The 12,189-nt window shown below is 41.5% G+C and overlaps 1 protein-coding gene across 1 annotated transcript; it reads left to right on the top strand.

Moving 5' to 3' along the window:
- Positions 1-855: 855 nt before the first annotated feature.
- On the top strand, positions 856-10,960 carry eif6 (eukaryotic translation initiation factor 6). The gene is made up of 7 exons (XM_034682935.1): positions 856-986; positions 1,266-1,402; positions 4,547-4,632; positions 5,016-5,191; positions 5,476-5,652; positions 7,930-8,114; positions 9,502-10,960. Exons 2-7 carry the CDS (start codon positions 1,296-1,298, stop codon positions 9,509-9,511), a joined length of 741 nt encoding a protein of 246 aa, XP_034538826.1. The 5' UTR covers positions 856-986; positions 1,266-1,295; the 3' UTR covers positions 9,512-10,960.
- The last annotated feature ends 1,229 nt before the right edge of the window (positions 10,961-12,189 follow it).

Here is a 12,189-nt window from a genome sequence, read left to right as displayed (position 1 = left end):
TACTATAGGGTTCAAATGATTAGACAAAATGTGTCAGTGCAAGAAAAGTATTACAGTATATATTATTATTTGTGGGAAACATTTCACTGCAGCTTTAACTTAAAAAAAAAAAGACATCAAATATTTTCTTGGAGACAGCAACTCAAAGCCTAGAGAAATTATTTTCCCCTCTTATTTAACATTTATCAAAAGAAAAAAGCTTGTTAAATGATTGTTGAATAATTTAACAAACATAAAAAGGTTGTGTTTCTTCTAAATGCACGTATTTATCTTGACTTAACAATTTAGTAAAAACCTAAACTGAACAGAAAATACAATTTTATTTCAATTTCGATTAAAAAATAGTTTCTCCAGAGGCTTTGAGACGTGGTGTAAATCAATTGATCTGTTTGCAGTTTCTAATATTATCATGTGAGAGTGTTTTGTGACTTATTGTAGGTTTCAGCTTTCAAGTATAAAGAGCTATTTAACAACTGCAATACGTTTTAATATATAGGATGGATTTATTAAAACCAAAGTCAATACATGATGAACAAAGATATTTGCTCATCATAGAAGTTATGAAGACCTTGCTTATCATATTTTACACTAGAAGACATTCATTAAAATTAAATATAAGACGTTTTGTTGCTCTTATTCTGGCAGATGGTAATGCATTTATAAAAGGACTGTTTTAGCCCTTATTCTGTATCCATGATATTTCAATAATAAACAGATAAATTAGACAGAACGTGTATTATTTAGCCTGTTGCTCTCAAAATACTTTAAAAAACTGAGACATTGATGCCACTATTAAAAGAGTCAGATGCTTACTGGTACAATATATTTTGTGATGGGGAAACTGTGCTTCTTTACTCCTCAGTGGTCATATTGTTTTTATACAGCGTGCTACGTCCTACGTCACCACGTTGACCCCGAAGCGGAAGTGGACACGTGGGGTTGAATTGAACCACCACGCATGTTGTGCTGCTGCGAAACTAATTCAGGTGAGTTTATGCCTCTTCACTTTACATTTGAAATGTTTAAAACAAACACAGTTTCGTATTGAGTTAAAGCTTTGTTTTGATGGATCGTGAGGTTAATCTGACTCGTTTAATCTCTCTGACGACAAACTTCTGAAAACTAGCTAGCTAGCCAGTTAGCCTGGGTAGTCCGGCTACACTGTCACAGTTTACTCAAGTCAGATTATTTCATGGATAAAGTTGCTGTATGATGAGATTGTGTGATCAGATGTGATCGTTTTTAAAGTCTTGGTATTGTTTCAGAATCAGAAGTGAACCCTCCTCACCATCATCATGGCTGTGAGAGCATCGTTTGAGAAAAACAACGAGATCGGCTGCTTCGCCAAACTCACCAACACGTACTGTTTAGTGGCCATCGGCGGCTCAGAGAACTTCTACAGGTGAGCTTTTACCTTCACACACACACTTATAGAGTGTATGCAGCTTTATATGTGTGGTACAGACTGGTTTTGTGTAGCATGGAGGCTAACGTAGCCTCATGGCCTGTCTGATGTCATTAAAGTGCAATCTAAGCCTTTATGTAACAAGGGGAGTGTCAGGACACAGGACATTGTTGATGAATAAGTACACACACACACCTATCCAATGGACATAATAATAACAATGTGTGCCTCCGTGTGAAATCCTGGTAAGAGTTATTGGTCCACTGCTTTTTTTCAGACAAACGTATCTGTACTATCATTCAAACTAAATGATGTGACAAACCAATACACAGTAAACAGCTTTATATTCCTATCTTTTAATCACAACAAAGTTTACGCATTCCTCCTTCAACACTGATCCCTCAACAGTGTAATAATGTGTGAGATTTCACTTTGTCTGATGCTGTTGCAGACGCAGGAGAGTCATAAAATGTGTAGACAAACTGTGGGAGATTCACACTAAGATTGCCGATCTGATGTTGTACATCACCAAAGCAGCAACCTCTGGCCGCAAGAATTGAAGCTAATGTGGAAGTGTTAAAAACTGCAGTCTCTCGAGTGTCCGCTTGAGGCTGGCTCAAGAAGTACCGGAAACCACATACACACAAATTCAAAAAAGCCGATCTTTACAGCAGAAATAAACATGTTTACAGCCTGATACTAAAGACAAGTGTAGTCTGGATAGCTCATTCTTGATCGGCACACACTGTACGGGGGGTACATTTTTTCATAACGGGGAAATTTCGAAGGTATTAAGATTACCAGTTTTCCATTATGAGAGGCACAGCTGACTTGATTGACAAGTTGGTTGGCTTCAAAACAGTGCTTCAGAAACAGATGGGTAATGTCATGGGTACTGTGTCCATCTATTTATACAGGCTATGACATCACCACTGCCACGCCCCTCTTACACATCAGTCAGTACCTCAGGCGAATCAGGGCTAAGACACTGTATAATGGACTTTCCTTTAGCTTGTCTGCTGTCTGTAAAGTCTTTTTACATTATTTGGGGGCTTTCTATGCCATCATTGAGGAGACAGGACGGTGGATAGAAAGTACGGAAACAGGGAAGAGGAAGTGAGGAATGACATGAGGCAAGAAGCAGAGGTTGGGAGTTAAACCCAGGCTGTCATGAGGACGGAACATCGGTTCAAGGGAAGTTTGATTAAACTAGTAAGTTAAAGCCTGATTTATACTTCAGCGTCAAATCAACGTCGTAGGTCTCTGTAGCCTGACATGCACATCCTCCAAAACGTAACTACTCTTGGAAACAACGCAGATCGCAAGCCCTGTGATTGGTCCACTGGGCACAGTCATATTTCCAGCATTTCCAGCACTTCTGGAATCACCGTACATCGACCGTAGATTTATTCTCCTCCGACATCTCCTCTCTATTCTTCCCTGTAATCATTGCTGTATGATAAACAGCAACACGCCTCAGCTCTAAATTAACACAATACACTCAGAATCAGTGTAAAAAAGCAGAAAACGTAGCGCTTTGTGGTGCTCACAACCATATCCACCACTACAGCGTAGGGTTAATGCCGAAATATAAACAAGCACCCCATCTGTCTTTATAGTCTGAAACTGTACTGCATTTGTTGAATTAGGGAAATGAACATCAGCAGTATGCATCAATGTTAATATGCCAGATTCACCGCGAAGGCTGTATTTCAAACATTGTCCTACTGCAGGTACTTAAAGACATATGTAAATTACAGAACACATCACAGGACAGCACTCAGAGGAACTCCCAAACATTTGTACACATTTATAACATCACAGACAGACGGATGTGCAGAAGGTTGTTAAAGTGTAAAGTGTAAGATGAGCCACTAAAAGAACATGCATCAGAGGAAGACACAGGTATCAGATATGAGAACATGACTGATGGGGTTTAGCCGGTGATTGAGGTTGGGTCCAGATTAAGCCCAAACACAAGTGAACCATGTCAGCATTTAACAGAACTGTCAGATACTGCATTCTCTATGTATTGTCTGTTAAAGGATATATATGTAATATAAACCGTGTGGTCACTAAGAAACATAGCAAAAATTTAATCCCTGGCTTCCCATGCAGAGTAAGAAATGCTGGCTCATGATTTCATTTCCTCACGGCTTGATTACTGCAATTCTCTTTATCAGCCTCAATAAATCTTCTCTTGACCGACTACGGTTAATACCAAACGCTGCTGCAAGACTGTTAACCAGGTCCAGTTAAAAAACCTACATCACCCCCATTCTATTCTCCTCAAATTGACTTCCAACCAAATTCAGAATACAGTTCAAGATCCTCTTATTAACATATAAAGCTCTCTATCATCAAGCACCCTCATATACCTCGGACCTGCTCCATCCTTACATCCCCAGTAGACCCCTCAGATCCTCAGATCAGGGTCTGCTTGCTGTGCCTTGTTTTAGATTAAAAACTAAAGGTGACTGACCGTGCCTTTTGAGCATGTGAGGCCAACTCTGTGAAACAATCTTCCAGCCCAAGTGCGCCGTGCGGATTCCACTGAAATGTTCAAAAAGCAGCTATAGTCTCATTTGTTTGTTATGGCTTGTTATCACTTTGTATTATGGTTGTTCTTTTGTCTCCCATCATTATTTTTTTATTGATTCCACATTTAATTGTCTTGTCCTTTACTGATGCTGTGAAGCACTTTGTGACTATGCCCTGTGAAAGCTGCTATCCTCAATAAAGTTTACTTACTTGCTTACTTAAATCCAACGTTGAACTTTTAAATCTTGGTATAGAGTATTATACAATGTTCTATTATCATCTGCACAAAGCAATGCTGCTAAACCAACGTCACTTAAAAATCTGTTGAATGGAAATCTCCATCATACTCCCTCGTACATGTACAGGTCAAACATGATTTATAATAAATTCAACAATGATTCAGTTTCCCTTTGAACTCAGCATCGCTCATGCTCCCTCTTTTTTAAATGCTGTGCTCATTTAGTCTTCATATCTAGTCCTTTGTCTTTGGCTGAGTGCTGCATGGACAGCTGGCTCAGAGAGAACAGCCCGTCCAGTTGAAGTGTGTTGGGTTCCCGTGCAGAGCTGAGATAATGAACAGGCTGCTGTTTTTGTCTGCAGTGTGTTTGAAGGAGAACTGTCTGAAACCATCCCAGTGGTTCACGCTTCCATCGCGGGCTGTCGCATCATCGGGAGGATGTGTGTGGGTGAGTTATACCTCCAAACCAGCTTGCACACATGCACACACTGTGACTCCCCAGGTGTGTGTCCTCTTTCAGTCAGCCTCTGATCATCTTTATAACACCTCAGCAACACCTTTTAATCACACCTGAGTTTGATTTCTTTCCTAGTTTTTAAGATCTTTGTCAACATTTTTACCTTCTTCTCAACACAACAGGCCAAGAAAGTGTTTCTGATCAGTCTCTCTGTGTTTCTCGTGACTCTTCAGCTCAGTTCTACTCAGTTAAACCAGATTTTTAGCGCACATTTCATACAAACTTAAACCCAGTGTGCTTTACAGAGAATTTAAAAAAGTGTCAAATCACAGGAGTGGTTATAGACTGTACTTTTGTGTTTGTGCTGCTTTTAGGGAACCGTCACGGCCTCATGGTGCCCAACAACACGACAGACCAGGAGCTGCAGCACATCAGAAACTGTCTGCCCGAGGCCGTGAAGATCCAGAGAGTGGAGGAGAGGCTGTCTGCGCTCGGTAATGTCATTGCCTGCAACGACTACGTAGCGCTGGTCCACCCCGACCTCGACAGGGTGAGGCTGAAGCACACGCACACACACACAGTTAACAGATATGCTTCAGGGATGAAGCTGCTGTAATGAATCTTAATTGTAACTCCTCCTGAAGGTTTTTATTGTCCTTAAACTCGTAGGTTGGTGAATTCCATTTCCCCGCCAGTGTTTGAGTAAAATGTATCAAAGCAAGTCATTGCTCATGTTCATGTCCTCTCAGTTCTGATTTCACTAAATGTCCCCGTTTTCCCCTGAATTCTTGCGTCATTTAACCCCCGCCCTCTTCCTCCCTACCTCTGGTTCAGGAAACGGAGGAGATCCTCGCAGACACTCTGAAGGTGGAGGTTTTCCGTCAGACAATAGCAGAGCAGGTCCTGGTCGGCTCTTACTGCACGTTCAGTAACCAGGGAGGCCTTGTCCATCCCAAGACGTCCATAGAGGACCAGGACGAGCTGTCCTCTCTGCTGCAGGTCCCACTCGTGGTGAGTGCTGGCTGTGATCTCAGAGACAACACAGTTTACCCAACATTTTAGTTATTATTTGATATAAATGAAACCGTAGAAAAAGAAGAAACCCTAATAGGTTATCTGACGTATGAGCTTTCTTAAATCAGTGTATTTCAGGGCGGTACACAGCTCAAATTGTTCGTGTTAGATTTTTCCGTTAACAATGAAACTCAATTTCTTTTAAAATTCCTTTGTTCATTTCCACACAAAGCTCTTCTATCAGTCCAGATGAATCTTCTTCCTGTGTGTGGGGGCTGAGTGTCTCAGAGCAGAATCACACGCCAGATATACAACTGCAAACACAAAACACACCCCGCTCCTACTTTTACACCGCTGGTTCATCATATTTAACAGCTTTACAAACAGGCCTGTGGGAATCAGTTTGCATTACGTCATCAGCTATTTCTGTTGATGTTCAAAGGTATGTTTAATCTGACGGTCACTTCTTTAAATGAAGCTCAGTCTTGTGCTGTCTTTGACTCAAACAACACGACACTGCTTTGAGAGTTTAGCTGCTAAATGGAAACACTACTGAAAACACAAACCCCCCTAACAGTTCATACATGTCCACACAGAAGCAACAAGCACCGGGATGAAGTGCCGTCCATAACAGTAACGGCCAAATCTCTGATCTGTCACAGACCTGATGTGATGGGTTTCTATTCTAGTCAATGTGTTGACTTCCACTGATTATCAACTTCCCCTCTTTACTGAGTGTTTGCTTTAAGCATCCAGTCAACATGACCTGTGATGGCAGCAGTGTTGTGCTTGTTTACAGCCATGTCATGTCATGCAATTCTACAATAGTACCGTCCTCTCACATTAGTTATTAATTCAAACAGAGTTGCAGTCAGTTTACGCTGTGGTCTGGTGAGGGCTGGTCCAGGAAGACCAGAAGCTGGCAGGATTTTATTTTGCATTAAGAAAAGAAGAGTTGCATCATGGTGTCATTAATGTGTTCCAGCCAAACGGCAACCTCCGTTCTCAAACGATGAAGCCCATGCGGAAATGTTATAAACTGCAATACATCGAGAATCCGCTTGAGGCTGGCTGCAGAAACACCAGAAACCACATAGACATGAATGAGAAAGAGACGACCTTTGCAGCATTAATAAACATGTTTACAGCCTGGTTCAAAAAACGGCTTGGCTCTACGAAGCTAATTTCTCTATCGGCACACACTGTACGGGGGGGGTTTCTAACATGACGGTTCAGAAGATATTAAGATTTTGAGTTTTTGCCCAAATAAGGACATGACGGACATGACTCCCAGTCTGGAACACATAGCTGTTGGCTAAGAGGCTCACACTACATCACACTCTGCCTGGTTGAGTTCCGCACTTCCAATATGGCTGCCGCCGTCGATTGGCTTCTAAACAGCGCTCAGGAACAGATGGGTGACGTCACAGATACTACGTCCATATTTTATACAGTCTATGGTTCCAGCTCATATGCCGGATGTAGTACATCCTCCGGTGTGACTATTGCACATGTTGAGCCCTAGTTTACATGTCTTCCCCAAGCAGCAACCTATGGTCTTAAAATATGAAGCTCAAGCGGAAGAGTTATAAATTGCAGTTCATCGAGCGTCCACATGAGGCTGGCTGCAGAAACACCTGAAACCACATACACACCCATTCAAAGAAGACTATCTTTACAGCAGAAATAAACATGTTTACAGTCTGGTACAAAAAATAGTTAAGGGCTGGATAGCTCATTTCTCTCTCGGCATACACTGTACTGGGTGTGAATTATTTTATAGCTTGGTATTTTTGAAGATATTAAACTTACCAGATTTACCTAAATAAGGGCACAGCTGACTTGATTGACAGGAGGGCACCCTGTAGCTGTTAGCGAAAAGGCTAAAATCCCACATCTTCACCTCACACTAGCTCAACAGAAGTTAGGTTGAGTTCAGCATTTCCAATATGGCACCCACCGACAATTGGCTAAAAAACAGCGCTCAGGAACAGATGGGTGACGTCACGGATACTGCGTCCATTTTTTTATGAAGTCTATGTTTGCCACACTTTGCCTGTGCTCAATCATACAGCTGAAAAGTGCAAAGACTTTGCAAACAGACTAATTGTAAGCGGCCTCTGTATCGTATTGACTGATGGTTTGAGTCTCAGACCTTCAGGTGCAGCAGGAGTTATTTTAAGATGTTTCAGTCGAAAGGTTGAAAGAGGAACAAATCATTTATAATAAATGAGATGATTTAGTGCGCATTAGTGACGCTGCTTTTCTGTTCAGGCCGGCACAGTGAACAGGGGCAGTGAGGTCATCGCGGCAGGGATGGTGGTCAACGACTGGTGTGCGTTCTGCGGCCTGGACACCACCAGCACAGAGCTGTCCGTCATCGAGAGCATCTTCAGACTGAGCGACGCAGCACAGCCCTCCGCCATCGCCACCAGCATGAGGGACTCGCTGATTGACAGGTGGGCCAAACACACAGACGCACACACACGCACACACACGCACACACACGCACACACACACACACACACACACACACACACACACACACACACACACACACACACACACACACGTTACAGTATTCCATCCTTTTTATTCCTCCAGTGTGATTAATTTTACATCTTCTCATCATTCCTCATTTTTGCACCTGATACACGATGATGACGTGATAACTTGACACATCCAACCTGAGAGTTTCATCAAATGAAGAGTAAAAATCAAGATCCTTTTTGACCAACATCTGACTGTGTTTCACACACACGCTGCACTCACACTCGCTCAGGAACGATTGTAACACCCAACCTTCACAGCACTGGTGGGATACACTGACTCATTTACACTGGCTCATCACACACACTCAGACGCTGTTTAGAATTACCATGTTTGATGCTTTCCTTCATATTCACAGCCTTTAAAGGTGTCTCTGTGGTCCTGTTAAACTCGCACACACACATGAACACACACACACACACACACACACACACACACACACACACACACACACACACACACACACACACACACACACACACACAGAGGCTACCATCTGTTCATTTCATAACTACTCACCACTTGCAGCCAACTTTCACTTAATTTTTGAATCACTCATTGATGTTATGTCAGTTTGATGTTCAGACGAACTTCAGGTAGAATGTTTGAGCTCCACCAACAACTTCAACTCGTGCTCCTCTTATTTGGCTTTAATGTTAGATTATACATTAAAGCACATTTTGAAAACTATAATCTCCTGGCTTCACTTTTTGGTGGCTTGTGAAGTTCTTTTGGTTTATTTGTTTGCAGCATTAAGCTCTTTGAATGCATCGGGTTTAAGGACAGTCTACGCATATAAACCGTACATGGCACCAGATGTTTTTTAATGTAGTCAATGTGTTAACTTCCACCGGATCTGCTCTGTTGCGTTCCGGCTGTGTCTCTGATCCGGCAAACCTCGATCACATGACTCCAACTGTCCGGCGGTCCTGCTCCATGCTGCGTTCAGAAAACGCAGCCTATGGGTGTTGACGGATGAGAGAGTATAGAGCTGGACCGCAGCGGATCAGAGACGGACCAAATCTGGTGGAAGTTCATCGTATAATCAGTTCCCCTCCTGTCTGTAACACCTGCAGCGTCACGTCTCCATTCAATCAGTGTTGGTTGATTCTGTGTGTTCAGCTCCGTTTGCATGCCCTCCTTCAGTGACTCAAACTAAACCTTTTAAAGGAAAAGTTCATCCCCCAGGTTTCTCCACCCTGGATGTTCAGTTTGAACTTCATCCTGAGGTAGAAAAGCAGTGAGCCATTAAATGTGACTTCCAGCTCTTTAACCCTTTTCCTCTGTTTCCATCAGCATGGCGTAAGCTGTCTTCAGTTTCCTGCCGTCAAAGAGCTCTGCTGCCGATCGCCCGGTCTCAAACATGAAGTCAACAAGCTGCTGGACCTCGTTTTCTCAACTTAAAAAACACCTCCTTTCACACAGTAAATCTCAATTTTACTCACAAGCCTCAGCTCCCACCTGCAGCCACAGCGCTCCGATCATTTTGTACCTTTTTAGATTTTCCAAATCCTTTCCTCTGGTTACCTCAATCAGGTCTCTGCAGTCAGACAGTCATCAGTTTATGGTGAGAAATCCTGGCAGCCATTCATCCATCGACTCAAATCTTAATTTGACTGGGTCTAGAGGAGAGAATACCTTAACGTTTCTCAAATGAGAGACTAATAACTGTTAACAAAAGAAGAAACTAGTGCAGGAGGGTGAAAGAAAGCTGTCTGACAAGATAAGTTTTATATTTCAGCCTTTGATGCTCTAGTGAACGAATGAAACAGGTAGATTTAACATCTCTCCCACTGCGGAGGAGAAACTAAGCTTTGCTTTGCTAAAATGATTAGAAAACTGAATTTTTACACGTGCCTGTATCATTAAAAAGTCATTTTTTTGGTTGGAGTGTGTGTGTGTAACCCTGATGGGAAACTATCACATGCTTTAGCAGAATCACCTCCTGATGATTCAGAAACTCTTTTTGTCACTTGTAGTCGGTCAGGAATAAGGATCTTTTGTTGCCTGTAGCTGTAAGAGATTCCTGTCGACAGAAACTCAAACTGTAAAGTCCCAAACTTCTGACATTAAAGGTGTACTCCTGTGTTTTTAAACCTGGGAACTATTTTTTTCAATGTTTTCTTACAAACTACTCGTAGGTTTTAAAAGTTTAGGATTGCTCCGGTAGATTCCTTCAGCTAGGAGCTGTGATACAGGCCGTCAAGGCTGCAACATAATCCTTGCAGGGAATGCACCCAGAGCATCAGAGTGCGTCCACTAAAGGTTCTCGTCTTTGTCACTAACGGGCTCAAACTGTTACTTAAAGTGTTTGACAACATTGCCAAAATGATCTTTTTCATTGAACTGTTGCAACACAACAGATAAACATCAGCTTCTGACCTCAGTGCACGGCACATTATTTGATCAATCTTGGCCGAAACTGAAGTTGAGCTGCGGTGCATCCCTCCTTTTTAAATGTAATCACTGTAGTCTCCATATGTGTAGAGAATAGGGCCCAAATTAATAAATGCAGGAGTTCCCCTTATGAGTCAGGATGTTATCAAAGTGACAGAGAAACTCTTGATTGAATATTGTCGGCTGTAGTGAACTGAAAGTGTACACCATGCAGTATGATTTATGCTCGTGTTATTACACCAACACTGTGTGAAGAAGTAAACAGATCAAAGCAGAGGTTAGTGGATGAAATTTTTCTTAACAATCAAAATGTCTCATCTGTATTGTAAAATAAAATAAATCACCCTCTTTTTATCTGCTCGCTGTGTTTCCATGATTGTCTTAAAAACGGCATCTGATTGTTCAAATTGTGGAGTGTCTTTGATACATAATATATTACACTTGATATCTTTGCAATTTCTAAGTAACATTTAATGCCTCATAAACTTTTACTTCTGAGAAAACAAATGTGCTTTTTACTGCGAAACATCTGACAGCCATGATACATTTACAGAGAAAGGGGGATTCACTTGTAGCATCAAGTATTCACATCATAAGCCCACACTCTGCTCTGTCTTAAGGTACTATCCACGAAGCAAATTGTGCTGAAGCATAATATGCTTTATGCATTTTTGAGTGTTTTTCTCTCATGGTTTAGGGGGCACAAAGCTTCACAATCCTTCTGTAAAAGAGGGCCCCAAGGATTTACAATAAAAACAAGAACTAAATACAACACAATTTTATACCAGCTAAAGCAGATTGAACCCGATGTTTACAGCCGTTGTTTGCTTCGTGAGGATGTATTTGTAGCTTGTCCTGTTTCAATGGTCTCCATTGTTAGCTGCTTCACCAAAGAGACATTGTCCTTCTAACTTCTCACATGGCTTCAGATGATCAGCTGCTGAGGGGCCTGAAACGTCTGATAAAATAATATATATTTCAATAAAAATCCAATTTCATAGAAATATATCTTGTTCATAATCTGCGTACACTTCAAAAGTCAAAAAAGCACAAATAAAATTCAGTATTTACATCATTTATTTTCCCCTCTAAATCCTAAACTGGTTAACTCTTTACTCAGTACCCCAAAGGTCCAGAACTGACGCCAAACACTATCCTTCATTAAACCTAACTTTGAAATATTCTGTGCAAAGTCTCTATTTTTCAATATTGCCCTTTCGTACAGTTTATTTTCTAGTTATTGTTCGGCCTTCAGGCAGCACTGCATAAAAAACAGATGTGACTCTGCAGTGGAAATCACTGCATGGGCTCAAAATCAATTACAAAAACAATATCTTTGACCACTAATGCAGGTTAAAACTGTACCATGCAAAGAGGAAACCATATACAAACAACCCAGAAACTCCAGTAAATTCTCTGAGCCTATTTATAGATGGACTGAGGTGAAGTGGAAAACTGTTCTGTGGTCCAGCAAATAGTAATCTGACATTCTTCTTGGAAATCATAGTAGCTACTCTAAAGAGGAGAGGGCTTGTCAGCTCACAGTTCAAAGCCAGCATTCCGGATGGTATGGGGATCATAAGAGTC

Source organism: Notolabrus celidotus, chromosome 1 (genome assembly GCF_009762535.1).
Source record: "Notolabrus celidotus isolate fNotCel1 chromosome 1, fNotCel1.pri, whole genome shotgun sequence".
NCBI lineage: Eukaryota > Metazoa > Chordata > Actinopteri > Labriformes > Labridae > Notolabrus > Notolabrus celidotus.
This window is presented reverse-complemented; position numbering and strand designations above follow the sequence as displayed.

What these genes read in the sequence shown, in the direction of transcription:
- eif6 (XM_034682935.1), top strand. Translation starts at nt 1,296, where the DNA reads ATGGCTGTGAGAGCATCGTTTGAGAAAAACAACGAGATCGGCTGCTTC. An exon ending in CATCGGGAGGATGTGTGTGG is followed by an intron (nt 4,633 to 5,015) that starts GTGAGTTATACC and finishes TGCTGCTTTTAG; the next exon opens with GGAACCGTCACGGCCTCATG. An exon ending in TGCTGCAGGTCCCACTCGTG is followed by an intron (nt 5,653 to 7,929) that starts GTGAGTGCTGGC and finishes TTTTCTGTTCAG; the next exon opens with GCCGGCACAGTGAACAGGGG.